This window comes from Propithecus coquereli, unplaced genomic scaffold (assembly GCF_000956105.1).
Source record: "Propithecus coquereli isolate 6110/MARCELLA unplaced genomic scaffold, Pcoq_1.0 Scaffold56, whole genome shotgun sequence".
NCBI classification, from domain to species: Eukaryota; Metazoa; Chordata; class Mammalia; order Primates; family Indriidae; genus Propithecus; species Propithecus coquereli.
Window position 1 is genome coordinate 1,616,012 of NW_012151507.1, and position 14,204 is coordinate 1,630,215.

A 14,204-nucleotide genomic window follows, 5' to 3' on the forward strand; every position below is an offset into this window, starting at 1 on the left:
CCTCTCATGCCTGTCCCTTACTGGGGGTAGGGGCTGGGACCAGAGCAGACCCACACCCGCCCCTGCATATGACCAACCCCTCCAGGGCCTTGGCCTGAGAATGCGACTGTGCTCACAGGACGTCTGGCTCGGGGAGCGGAGCCCATGGGGCCATTCCCCGCCAACTGGGATAGCTGAAGCCACAGTGGGTTTTGGACACCATCTCTGAGGCTGCGGTGGAAGCCAGGAACGTGTCTGGGTCTCCACCAGTGGGAGGATCACTGGAGCCAGGCCCACGTGGCTCCGCTGAAAGGTCTGGAAGCGGAGTGGCCAGGTGGCACCCCTCTATTCTGTGTCTACCCTGCACTCGCCCCTGGGATTTTTCACAGGAAAAAATACATCTACTGGGCTGGGCCCAACCCAACCCCTCGAAAACAAACAAACAAAAAAGCACAAAGGCACAGGCCCAGGGAACAGGTCCATGGCTCCCCAGAAGCGTACAGTGGGTAAAAGTCATAGCACCCCTGAGGAACTAAGAGAACAGGGGTGTGAGTCTGAAGCGAAGCAGGCACTTTGAAGCAACAAGACCACCTCCAGGTGCCACCAGGAAAGGAACTAAGAAAAGGAAGGGAGGAAAATTCAAAGACTCCAGGGTCTCCCTGCCCTCCTCCAGCCAGACCCCTTCAAGAAGGACCTGGAGTGAGGTGTTTCCCCCGGGTAAATGTGAGCAGGGGTCTCCTCCCCAGGAGACACCTGGAAAGGCTCTGTCCCCAGGGACGTCTATTCACACATCAGCCCCAGGTGAGAGCAGCATCTGGAGAGGCTGCCCCCCCCCCCGCCTGGCCCGGGCCCCCTCTCCGGCTGGGGCAAGGGGATGCTGGGCTGTCCGGCCCTGGCCGCAGTGAAGGGGCTGGATCTGCCGGTGAGGGCTCACGGAGGAGCTGGCCTCTCCTTGGCTCCAATGGCCAGTGGCCACCTGTCAGCTTTGGATTTGTACTTTAGCATCTTAAGACCAAATGTTGGCATTTAGCTCACGTTTCAGCACTAGCAGCCACTGTCCCCTCCAGGGCTGACCTGTCCACCATTAGGCGGCACTGCCTGGCAACCTCCAGGTAGCCCAGAGATCTAAATCCCCAGGTGAGCCCTCCCTGTGGAATCTGCTAATGATCCCTCGAAAGCAGAAGGCATTTGGTGGCCCAGTGACTGCTGGCACCCCAGGGAAAGCCTAAGCTTTTGCACTTCCTCAGTTTGGGGAGAACACAATGCGAAAACCAAAATCCGCTGATTACGGCTTAAATCTACGATGTGTGAAGTAAACACTGTCAAGTGCTTGTGAAACTCCTGACATCCGAGTCAGCTGGGAAGCTCCAGATATGCGTGGAATTCTGCCTCTGCCTTTGCTCATACGCACTCTTTTAGGGAAGTTTATGATTCCATTTACTGATTCCTTTGGTTAAAACTTCCCAGGTACCCACACAAATGGAGAGGAACAAAACCAAAACAGAGGCTCCAAGTCCTTTCTTGCTGGCTTTGGAACAGATCTCATCATCTTCCTCACCCTGTGCAGAGGGCGGGACACTGGCAGGGAAAGTGATCTGGGCTTAGGATCTGCTGCAGATCAAAGCGATGCCCACAGAGGGCGCGACACAGGGTCTGGGCAGCCCTGGCTCAGACAGAGGGACCAGGGACAGGAGACGGAGGCCAGGGCTCTCCCTCCAGATCAGCAGGGCAGTCGCATTCCTGGCGTGGACAGCACAGGGTGCGCGGCTGGGCTGGGCTGCCTCATTCTGCTTTGGTCCCTGACGCTTGGTGGCGTCCTCCTGGGGGACAAGGACCTTCTGGGAAGAACAACAAGGATCCTCCTACTCCCATTCCTGGGTGAGGCCAACGACTCAGAGCCCATCATCCCTCCAGACTGCTTTTCCCTAAGTGAAGACGGGACCGCAGCTGCCTGGGACTCGCCAGCCCGACCACGGCTGCCGTTTCCCGCCCCACAGCTGTGCTCACAGCCCCACCAGCTCTTCTACAACAATCACAAGTGACTCGTACGGAAAATGCTGGCCCCCAAAGCAAATGCTTCTTTTTGTTCTAGCTCCCCTCTCCTCCTCCATTCTCTTTCCTCATTTTTTTCCTTCCTCATTCTTAACTTGGTTGAAACAGAAAACATTTATTATTTCTTGCCTAGAAGATAAGCGATCTTACAAAAATCTCAATAAATAAGTCAATCAGTGAGACGAAGCCAAACACTGAATGTACTGCGGATCACAGGTCACGCGTGGAAATGTGGGTTTGCAACTAACTGGCAGGGGGTGGGCGTTTCAGTCGTTAAAATACTGGGATCCAGGGAGATTTTTTTTTTCCTATGGTCAAAATAAAAAGTCCCAGGCTTCCTTTCTTTCCCAAGAAACGACACTCCATCATCCAAGAAATACCAGCGATGCTGGCGTTTCAGTGCCACATGGAAAGGACCTCCCGTCATCACTGCCACTCAGAATTTATAATTAGGAGTCATTATTTCTTTCGCCCTTCTGAGACCCCTCATTTCTTGAAGAAGAAAAATTAATGAGAGCGGTTCAAAGAGAGGCCCAAAGTCATGCAGCAAGAGATTCAGACTGCAGTCCCAACTCAGTGCCCTCAACGTCTCTCTTCCAGGCGACGCTCTCCCTCAAACTTGGTCCTAAAAATCCAGCCACCTCCTTTCAGAACAACACGGTAATAACTGCTGGAGGCAAGACCCCCCCAACTCGTGCTAAAAACCGTGGGTGAAGGCTGAAGGGGAAACAGGATATTTGCAACGTCTCAAAGAATCTCCTCTGCTGTATTTATTAATTACAACAGAAAAATAAGTGACGGGACAGTGGAGAAAGCTGACGGCACCTTACCTAAGAGACTGGGGGTCACATAACTAGTAATGAGGCACATTGATGAGGTGCCCCTGACAGGACGCACGGAGAAGAGCACGTCACCCCTGCTGCATTTGTGCCAGCAACACAGAACCCCACTCTAAGCTTCAAAAGCATCAGACACAAAGTGAAGGGCACTCCACAAAATACCTCGTGAACCAGGTGTGGTGGCTCACGCCTGCAATCCTAGCACTCTGGGAGGCCGAGGCAGGAGGATCACTTGAGCTCAGGAGCTCAAGACCAGCCTGAGCAAGAATGATACCCGTCTCTACCTAAAATAGAAAAAACTAGCCGGGCGTGGTGGTTCGCACCTATAGTCCCAGCTACTCAGGAGGCTGAGGCAGGAGGATCACTTGAGCCCAGGAGTTTGAGGTTGCTGTGAGCTATGATGATGCCACTGCACTTTAGCAGGGGCGACAGAAGGAGATTCTGTCTCAAATAAATAAATAAATAGATAAACCTGATACATACAAAAGTGTCGATGTCATAAAAGACAAGGAAATTGTTAAAGATTGAAGAAGACAAAGGGAGATATGACAACCAAAACAATGCGAGGTCCTAAACTGGATCCTGGGACAGAAAAAGGACAGTAATGGAGCAGCAGGTGCAATCCGCATCAAGCCTGTAGGTAAAAGCCCTGCCCCAGTGGTGATGCTCTAGGTTTGATAACTGTGCTATGGTTGTGCAAGATGTTACTACAGGAGGAAGCAGAGTATATAGGAATTCTCTGTACTGTTTTCCAACTCTTCTGTAAATCTAAAATTATTTCAAAATAAAAAGATTAAAAAAAAAATCTAACTGCTAGATTAGATTAGCTAGAACTAGAGTAATTCCTCTGGGTCTCATCAAAGGTCGTAGGACCACGTCCGGAAACCTGTGTGCTCGGGCCGGTCACCAGATGGGGGAGCAGCCTCGTGCACACAAGATGGTGACATCTCAGTGGAGGCTGAGGTTTGGCACTGACACCCCTGAATGGTCAAGGAGCGTAGGAGGAGACCATCGACCTGTGAGGCAAGGCCCAGGGTGGAGGATGGTTGAGGAGGGGGTAGGGTGGACAGGCAGCTGGTGGACAGGAAGCGAGGACAAGAGGAAACACTGGAAGGAAAGGACTTGTCAAGAGGGGGGAGCCTGGTCCAACACTGGGACTCTTTTTTTCTCTAGTGAAGAAGTAACTGCACTCTCCAGATCCAGAAGGCCATGGCTGGGGTTTCAGAAAACAGATTTCTGAACAGTGACATCCCCTGCCTAATTCTTCCGGGATGCACATTGGGAGCTCTGCTGGCCTCCTCATCAGCACGGCCTCGAGCTGCCAAATGACAAAAGCTGCCTGAGAATCACAGTGGCTAGCCTAGAATGTTCCTTCCCCAATGGAAGTCTGTGCTTTGAGCCTTGAGGCCACAGTCAGCCTCAGGACTCGCCCTCCAACAGGCCAGCATGGCTGAGAGGACCACAGCTTACTCCTGCCTCAGAGCGCGTATCCCTTCCCTAACAAGTTCCCCGGTTACCTGTGATCCTGTTGGAAATGCTGAACAGCCTGGACGTCCTCCGCGGCTGCACAAACGGTTCCCGGTAGTACCGGTCCCCGAAGCACATGCCCAGTAGTTCCTTGCGAACCGTCTTGTTCCACAGTCCATAGATCAGGGGGTGGCAGATGGCACTGGTAAAGGACAGCCACGTGGCCCAGGTCTCCAGGGTCGGGGAGACAGAGTTCTTCCCCCAGAGGGCCTCGGAGGTGATGACAACCATGTAGGGGCCCCAGGTGACCATGAAGGCACCAATGACCACCAGGATGGTGATGAGGGCTTTGCACTGGTTGGCAGAGTACACCACACCCTGAAAGGCATTCCTCCTACTGCCCGAAGAGGAGGTAGAGGTGCTGGAGTTCTTCCTCCCGGTCCTCTGGGCATCCTCCTCCGCAATGACCACCGTGCCACAGTGCACCTTGCGCGCCTTGACCCTGGCCACGCGGAAGATGAAGCCGTAGCACACCAGCATGACCAGAAAGGGCAGCAGGGCACACCAGATCTGCCAGAAGGCGGTGTAGCCAGGCCCCCGGTGCCAGGCGGCCACACACATCCACTTGAACTCGTCAAACTCCACAGGTGACCAACCAAACAGGGGCGGCAGGCAGCCGACGAGGGAATGAAGCCAGATGTAGACAAGCGCCATCACAGCCCGGTTCCCCGTGATCTTCATGGGATACACCATGGGGTACAGGACAGCGTAGTAGCTAGAAAAGGATGGAGGGGGCGAGAGAGAGGAGTCAGAGGGAGAGAGAACACACAGGGTGGGTCCCCGCCGCTTTCCCGCATAGGAGGCTCTGTTGCATTTCTCACGTCCGACCCGCGGGGTGCATGCTGGCAGCCCCTCTCCCATCCTCGGACACGTTATAGACTGTACCATGCTTCGCAGTCCTGCAAGACTCTCCACGAGTGAAGAGCTGGACACCAGCAAGAACACAGAGCTCAGACAGTCCTGTTTCCAAGTGGCGACACCAGAACCCCTTCCTATTTGGAGGTGTGGCTAGTCTTGCGGCATTTACAGGGCTCCTGGGGGATTATGCATTGGGCCAGATCAGTTCTGCTGTTGCCGCCATTAATCCATTTAGGTCAGTTTCCAGAGGGATCATTAAGAACCACAGTGATATCTAAGGACTACGGGGTTCATTCACTCAGCGGACATCTACCAAACCTGCTACTTGCCAAGTCCCATGCTACGTCCTGGAAATGCAGGCGAGAAGCTGTGGGGAAGAGACACCTAAGCAGAGTGTGACAGTCTGCGGTGGTAAGGGCCACACTGAATCCTCACAGCTCTGAGCAGGGGTGTGTCATTATCTTCATTTTACAGATAAGGACACTAAAGCAGAGAAAAGGCTAAATAACCCGCCCCAGATACACGGAAGAAACAAGAAATAAACCCAGGCGATCTGACTCTATGATCCACAGCACACATGCCCGGCAATTCCTTGCACGCCATCTTGTCCCAGAGTCCATGGACCAGGGGGTGCTTCCCAATCACTTGGTGCTGTTAAGGAGGAGAGGCCAGAAGTGCTGTCCATTCAAACTGGCGGGCCCCTCGTCCGGACTGGAGGCCCAGAGCACGTTCCCTGGGGGAAGCGATGCTCCAGACCCGGGTCTCGAAAGGTCGGGGGCACTGGCCCAGGCAGAAAGCTAGCCTTGGCGAGGCACGGAGACGTAAGTCTTGAGGCACTTGCTCAATGGGGAAGCTGCATGGAGCACAATCAGGCAAGAACGCAGAGTGCGAGGTAGAGAGAAGAGACAAGAAGCCAGCAGGTGGGCAGGCGCCATGGCGCACAGAGCCTTGTAGGCCTAGGTAAGGACTGGCCCTTTAACCGGAATGGGTGGGAGGACTCAGACCGTAGGGTTGAAAGTAAACCACCACCCTCCCCACCCAGACATTTGATTCAAGGGAAACAGGGCCTTCCCATGAGGGCGATGTGCAGAAGGGAAGGGGTGGCCACACTAATGCTGCCGGTACAGCCAGGACACTGGGAAATGATTGTGGCTGTGAGCACAGGCCGAGATCTAGCCTGGGAGGCGAGCGCGTCAGCGTGTGGGGCCTGAGGATAAGCCGTGATCATGGTGTGGGTTACAGAATCACTGCACGCTGGCCTGGGGCAAGGCGATTACTGTCCCGCACTGCTATCTGGGTTTGCATCTTGCAAAGGCCATGCAACCCAATGGAAAAAGCATGCCTTTGGAGTTGGACATTCAAGTTCAGATGGAAGTTTGATGTCTACTAGCCGTGTGACCTTGGGTAGCTGAGTTAGCCTCTCAGAGCTTCAGTTCCCGCATCTGTAAAATGGAAATTGCAGAACCTCTGTCACAGGTCTGCTCCCAGAACGAATGGCAGCTAGTGCATAAAAGGCCTGGGTCACACCCACCCTTCAAAGGCAGTGGGGACAGCCTGTGCCCTGCCTGACCACTGGCCTCTCCCCATCCCCCCTGAGGATAGAAGCCCACATTGCTTGTACTCCTGCAAAACTTCCCTGACTCATGAGGGACACTGGGCCCTTCTAAGCCCCGGGGGATGAAAAAACCACTAGGGTGGTCTCCTTCCCATTGCCAGGTGGGCTGCTGAAACCTCATTCTGGCAAATGGAAAGTGAGGGGGTTTTGCTAGAGTGGGATTGGGGGCGGGAGGACAGGTTCTAGAAGGTTCCTTCACTTTCAAAAAGAAACAAGACAGAGATTTCTACTTTCCTCTGTCCCTTTAAAGAGCGCGCAGGCGCTCCAACCTCAGACACCTCAGGGCGGGTGTCCAGCTGGGTGGGGGAGGCCAGGTCTGGCGAATGTTAACTGTCCTGGTCCTTTGACCAACCCCGTCCTGGCAGTCATAAACGTGATTATGATTCACAGGCTGTCCTCTGCCAGATTCCCTTCTGGCTCTTCTCAACACCCACTTCTTACTATTACTTTATGGCAAGACTTCTCCTTTATGGTGACAAATGTTTCTGTACTTGCTGGCTAAGGCTCGGGCACCGGCAATTCCAGTGGGACCTGACGGTGATTCCTCCCAGCTGAGTCCTGAGTCCCATCAGGACGCCCGGGCAGTGGAGCTGGGTGCTGGCTCCCTTGGGGTCAGTCTCCTAGAGTCCAAAAGGCCCCACAGGTCACAGCCCTGCCCAGGTACAGCCACACCCTCCAGAGGTTACTTTGTATAGTACTGGGGGGAGGGGCAGGGCAGTAAAATTTACATACATTGAAATGCACGAATCTATACTTCTATTAAGATAGAGAACATTTCCACATCTCCCAGGAAAAAGATGGGTTTATGTGTTCTCAATCATAGACCTGAAACTTTTTTTTTTAAGCTGAAGCCTCATTTAGGACTAGTTGTAGATTCAAAGGAAAACACAGAACTAGACCAACTCCCTATTCCCTTGTGGGTTAATACAGGCCAAAGACAGGGGTTTTCTTTTGCTTTCTGTTCTCCTATCTTCTGAGGCTCTCAATCTTTTCTCTAACTCATTATTAGACATGAGCCCACCCACGACCCCTGACCCCACAGGAAGATTTCATGGTGTCACGTGTAACCAGAAAGTTGCAGCACATAGGTGTTCCAGAGGCTAAGCTCTCCCGCCACAAGACCAACCAGTTTGACAGCAATGCCTGTTTTTAATAAGATGTTGTCACTTAAAACACAAAATCTAAGCCAACTCCGGCTACCTTGGGGCAAACACATTAACTTACACTGAACAGTCTCCAAAATCACTAGTAATCCTCGCTCTCACTACCCATCCCATTGTTCTAGCTGCTTTCATGTTTTGAAGTACTATTTTTAGACCTGCAGTTTCACCCACCAAAAATGGAAGGAAAATATAGAACTATTTTATACGCACCTGGCATCCTGGCAGCTTCACAGCTATGCTAGGTGACCACACGTTACAGACTTATGCGTATTATAGTTACAGACTTAGTCACAGTGACGCTCTTCTTGGGTCAAATGGCGCCCCCAGCTGGCCCTATTCCACTGGGCTGGTTTAGGATGTTGACACCAAAACATGAATTTCACTCCAGGTGCCATTCTTTGTATATTCTGTCTTTGTTCTTTTCATGGGGCTACAAGATGGACGCTTTGGGCTCATCTGTCCAACCAGTTTGACAAATTTCTTCAGCTAGGACTCTCAGTTGGGAACCCCCAGGGATATACGGCAATGTCTAAAGATATCTGGGGTTGTCTCAGCTGGGGAGGTGTTCCTGGCATCAAATGGATAGAGGCCAGGACGCTGCTATAGATCCTACAACGCACAGGACAGCTCCTCGTCACAGAGAATTAATTACCTGGCCCCAAATGTCAACAGTGCTGACGTGGAGAAACCCTGGACAGGCCAAGTCATGATCATTTCCATGACCATAAAAATAGTAGCTGTTCCAGGCAATTTGTGTTTGCAAGCCACCTGCATGACCAATAATCAAAAGTAAATTGCACCTGCCATTAAAATATCTGAAGACACCAAATTTGACAGCATCTATATATTTCAGTCATGCAGATCTGGCCAAAGCACTGTGAATCCATCCCGCGCAAGGGAAAATGAACTATTTTCCAAAGATAACCAGGCCTTGATAAGTTGCCATGGCAGTGAGGCAGGAGTCCTTTCTCCACCAGCCGCTCTGTCACTGGTGACCCCGGGGCTAGGCTGTGGGGCCTGAGGGGCGTGGATTATGGCTCTAGTGGGAGGAACCTGTCTGTGTCCAGCCATCCCCCCGGGGCTCCAGCCATGTCAGACACCACACACTCAGCACACGGCCGTGCACTTCCGTCACGGTCAGTGTATTCTCCTCCTCTGCATTGCCGCAGTACCTTACACATCCTGGCATTGTATACGTATCATATGGTCCCAAAGTTATCTCATCACATGCCTGCCCCCCTACACTGCGAATTTCTCAGCATGTCTATTCACCTTCTTCAGCTATGTATTCCCAGCATCAACCACTGTGCCAGGCATACATTGGGTGCTTAACAAATGCTTACCAACTGAATGAACAGAGGCCACTCCTTTAGTTGGAAGGGTCCTTTCCTCCTCTTCCATACCTGTGAGATGCCACCTGCTATTTAGGACTCGGCTCAAATGCTATTCATACATCCACAGGATGGAATATCACACAGCCATTAAAAATCACATTCTTGAAAGGTACGTATAGATGGAAGGAAATGCTCATGATCACGTGGTAAGTTAAAAAAAAGCTGGTCACAAAACCATACGTTCCATGAGCCTATTTCAAAAATTTACTGTATACAACCAAAAATTACTGGAGGCAAATATAGTAAATATATAAACAGTGATTGCTTCTGATAGATTAGATTATGAGTATTTCTTATTGCATTCATTATATTTTCTGCATTACTTCTATTACTAAAAGAAAAAAAGACATACAGAGAAGCTATTCTTGCAAAGCCACCCCCTGTCTGTGATGAACAAAGCGACTGTCAGCAAAATCCTAATAAACAGGGGTTGGAAACCGGCTGCCGAAGCCCATGAGACCCGCACAGCGGAGCCTGACAGCACGATGCGGGCATCTCCAGGACCTGCGAGATGTGGCGGAGGAACGTCGGCCGTGCCGGACCGTCCTGCACACCGGCTGTACTGAGCGGGGAGCTACCCAGTTTTCTAAAAGCGCACGCCCCTCTCCCAGGTGTCACTGTCTTCGTTGGCTGTCTTCCTTCCCCCGCCCTCCTTCCAGTCCCGGACTGAGGAGTGACGATGTTTCCCTCTTTGGGCTCCACCAGGTGAGCTCCGGCCAAAACCAGAGCACGCCGGGGCGGGCAGCCCGCTGGGGGGAAAGAGCGGCAGAGTCAGAGCCCGGCCCCAGCGCTACTCTCACCCTTCGCCTTCCTCGCCTTCTGTTTCTTCATCTATAAACTGCGAATTGGAGGTTTCTAGAACTATTTTTTTAAGCAATGGTATCTCTTTTTAAAAAAATAAAATTGTGTGCAGTATAGACAGTAAAACCAGGCCTGCCTGGTTGCAGAGACGAGGCAGGGGCAGACCACCGCTTGCTCATCTTTCCCGGCACAGACCCCTGACACTCTCCCGAGGAGCTAAAGCAGTCGACAGTCACCGCACCTGGCCATTCCGTGACCCTTCAACTCTACGTCTGAGGCAAGCTTACCGGTCGATGGCAATGACCCCGAGGGTGAGCATGCTGGCCGAGCTGATCAGCAGGTAGAGGAGGGCGGAGAAGTTGCACCAGACCACGCCAAAGATCCATTCCCTGCGAATGCAGCTGGTCACCACGAAAGGCAGCACCAACACCGACAGCAGGAAGTTGGACAGGGTCAGGCTGAAGACGAACTTGTTGCTTAGGGTGAGGAGGTAGGACTTCTTGTACAAGGTGACCACGATGACCAGGTTGCCCAGGCAGACAAAAATGGTGATGACAATGATGGCGATGAACTCAGTGACAATCACGCCCCCTTCACCAGCCTCCTCCGCAGTGAGGTTACGCAGCTCCTTCCTGTGGCCGAGGGAGGAGCTGAGGCTCATGGTCAGTGCGCCCCGGCATGGGCTGGGCAGAGCATGCTGGACAACTGGAAAACCAAGATTCATCAAATCACATCGTCTCTGCTTTACAAAAGAGGAAGCTGAGGCTTAGAGAGGTTAAGTGCTATGCCCCAGGTCCCCAGCTGGTCCAGACACCCTCAGCCAGTCTCCCCCACTCAAGCACTACATAAACCAATTTTGCGGGGCACTCACTGTGTCCCCCTGAGCGATTTCCTCCTCCGTCTGAACTACCCTATCCATGTCCCCAGGGCCAGCGGTTCAAAACCTCTAATGTGCTTAAGAGTCTCCTGAATGCCAGTTCAAAAAGCCGATGCTTGACCTGCATCGTGAGATTCTGGTCGCAGAGGTCACAGGTAAGGCCCAGGAAACTGCATTTTAAACAAGCAGGCTGGGGCTGGGTGCAGGAGCTTGTCACAGGTGGTCCATGGGAGACACTTTGCAGACTGCTGCTTTTAGACCCTTGCTCCTCAGGGTGGGCCCAGACAGGCAGGATCAATGTCACCTGCGAGCCTATCAGAGATGCAGAATCTCAGGCCCATCTCTAACTTACAGAATCAACATCTGCATTTTAATCCCATCCCTAGTTTAGTAGTGTGCACATTAAAGTTTGATAGCAAGATTATTATAGGAACTGTTTTCAGTTCCCTGAGCAGGGTTTTAATCAAGTACGATTTACACGGGGAGGTTGTTACTGCTCTCATCAGCCAGGCGAGGGAGGGCAAGCACTGGCCATAAGGGTAAGTGGAGGCACCACTTGGGGTCTTGGCCCTCAGACACCACTGCCAGGGGCAGTCCCTGCTTTCAGGACACTGGCTCAGGATCTTGGCTAGAACTCACGGTTGACATGTTTCAACATTAAATCCTACAAAGTAATGTTTCTGAAAAACTCTTCATATACTTTAGTTAGCCAAAAAATCCTACAGATCACTTTCCCCACCTGCTCTCCCTCTTGACACACAGAGGACACCAGAAGGAAAGACTGCTCTCCATGAGCCAGACAAGAACTCTGGTGCTTAAACTACCTAAACAGCAAGAGGGCCATCCCCACACCCCTCCTGGCAGATCTGTCCCCTCTATCCAAACACTTTTGGCCACAGGGAGTGTGCAGGTTAAGAAGGCAGCCCTTCCCCTTCCAGCAGTCCTAAATGCCAGTAAGGACGCCTCCCTTACAGCGAGCCCGACTGTGCCGCAGGTTAGAGCCGCCGACCCTAACCCTGCTATCCAGAGCAACAAAGAGTTCAAACCGCTCTTCCACTTGGCAGCCTTCAGATACTTCAAAAATTGCTTGCTTTCCTTCTCCAGATTAAATCTCTCCAGTTCCTGATCATTTGTCACTACACGGTTTCCAGATCCTTCATTGACTCGGCCTCCCTGCTCTGGATTTATTGACAGATGTCTACGACCTTCTTGATTTGTGGGCCCCAAAACTGAACATCCCCTTCTGGATGTGGTCTGGTAAGTGTCAGGTCCAAAGGGGCAATGTTCTCCACGATCAGGATAATCCCCTTCCACTATTCACTCTAAGAATACATTTTCCTGTAACACCTCCATCGTTCTGTTGGGCTTATATAAGTGTATGATCAACTAAAACCCAAAGTTTATACATACATGAATTTCTGTGAAGGCAGATGTCCCCAACTGTGAACATATGGAATTAATGTTTTCAAGCCTAAGTGAAAAACAGTATTTCTACTAAATTTTATTTTGTGCATTTTGGCCCGTATTTTCAGGCTACTAAAATATTCTGAATTTTGGTTGTTATGCAACAAATTAGTTATTCCAGCTTTGTGTCATGAATATACTTTATAGGTATGCATTCTATCTCTGTGTCTCTGTAAGGTTGTTTATGGTTTTTGTCTTTTGCTGTTGAGTTCTGGGTTTTGTGGACTCTTTAAGTAAATTATTAATTGACATCTCACAATGAAGTTTCTACATAAATCATATTCTTGAGTTAACTGCACAAGGGGTAACATGGGGATTAATAAAATAGACTTTGAGTTGATCTCATAGAAGTGAAAAATAGAACAGAGGATACTAGAAGCTAGAAAGGATGGGGGAAGGGTAGGATACAGAGAGATTTATTAAAGGATACAAAATTACAGCTAGATAGGAGAAATAAATTCTAGTGTTCTATATCAGGGCAGGATGACAATAGTTAGCAATAATATATAGTTTCAAGTAGCTAGGAGGAGGATATTAAACATTCCCAACACAAATAAAGATAAACTTTTGAGATGATGGATATGCTAATTATCCTGATCTGATCACTACACATTATATGTATGGAAACATCACTATGTGCCCTATGAATATGTACAATTATTATTTGTCAATTTAAAAAATAAAATTTAAAAAAAGAAAACAGACTTTGAAACACTAGACAAACGAAATAAGGGGAGAAAATATTTACAACTAATATCACAGATAAAGGACTAATCATCCTAATTTATAAAGAATTCCTAAGAAATAAAGAGAAAAACAGATGAAAAACCAGAATAGGAAAGATGGCTAAAAGACTGTTACGGTTTGAATGCTTGTTGTCTCTGAAACTCATGTTGGAACTTCATCCCCAGTGTGGCAGTACTGAGAGGTGAGGCCTTTGAAAGAGGTGACTGGGTCATGAGGGCTCTGCTCTAGCGAATCATTCATGGATTTATGGGTTAATGGGCTCTTACAGGAATGGCACCAGTGGCTTTATATGAAGAGGAGGAGAGACCTGAGCTAGCACACTCAGCCCCCCCACCATGTAATGCCCTGCGCCACCTGGTTGGGAGTCCCCACCAGCAAGAAGGCTCTCACCAGATGCAGCCCCTCAACCTTGGACTTCTCAGCCTCCACAACTGTATGAATTAAATTCCTTTTCTTTGTAAATTACCCAGTTTCAGGTTTTTGTTATAAGCACCAGAAAACAAAGACATAAACAGAGAGTTCACAACAGAAGACAACCAATGGTACTTAAACATATGCAATGATGCCCGTTTTCACTAAAAATAAGTGGAATGCACATTAAAACTACGCTGAGACACCACTTCTTTCCTTCGAGACCAGCAAAACAGTTCAGAAGGTTAGCAGCACTCCCTGCCGGCAAGGCTGTGGGCAAACAGGCACTCTCCTGCACTCCCAGGGGAACACAAATGGCTCAGCCCTAAGGAGAGGAATTGGGCAACAGCCAACAAAACTACACAAGCATGCACCCTTTGGCGCAGCAACTCCGTTTTTAAGTATTCACCCTCAATATACAGCTTCATAATGTAAAATAACAGAAGTACAACGTTATTTTATTCATCGAGGCACTAG

The 14,204-nt window shown here is 50.3% G+C and overlaps 1 protein-coding gene across 2 annotated transcripts in view; it reads right to left on the reverse strand.

Annotated features, from left to right (window-relative positions):
• The window catches only part of GPR161 (G protein-coupled receptor 161), a 43,303-nt gene that overhangs the window by 5,859 nt on the left and 23,240 nt on the right, over positions 1–14,204 (reverse strand). For both annotated transcript variants that reach the window (XM_012657741.1, XM_012657742.1), the window contains 2 exons: positions 10,516–10,933; positions 4,388–5,112 (listed from right to left, as the gene is read on the reverse strand). In XM_012657741.1, the coding sequence (XP_012513195.1) occupies positions 4,388–5,112; positions 10,516–10,933 (1,143 nt within the window). The remainder of the gene's footprint in view (positions 1–4,387; positions 5,113–10,515; positions 10,934–14,204) is intronic.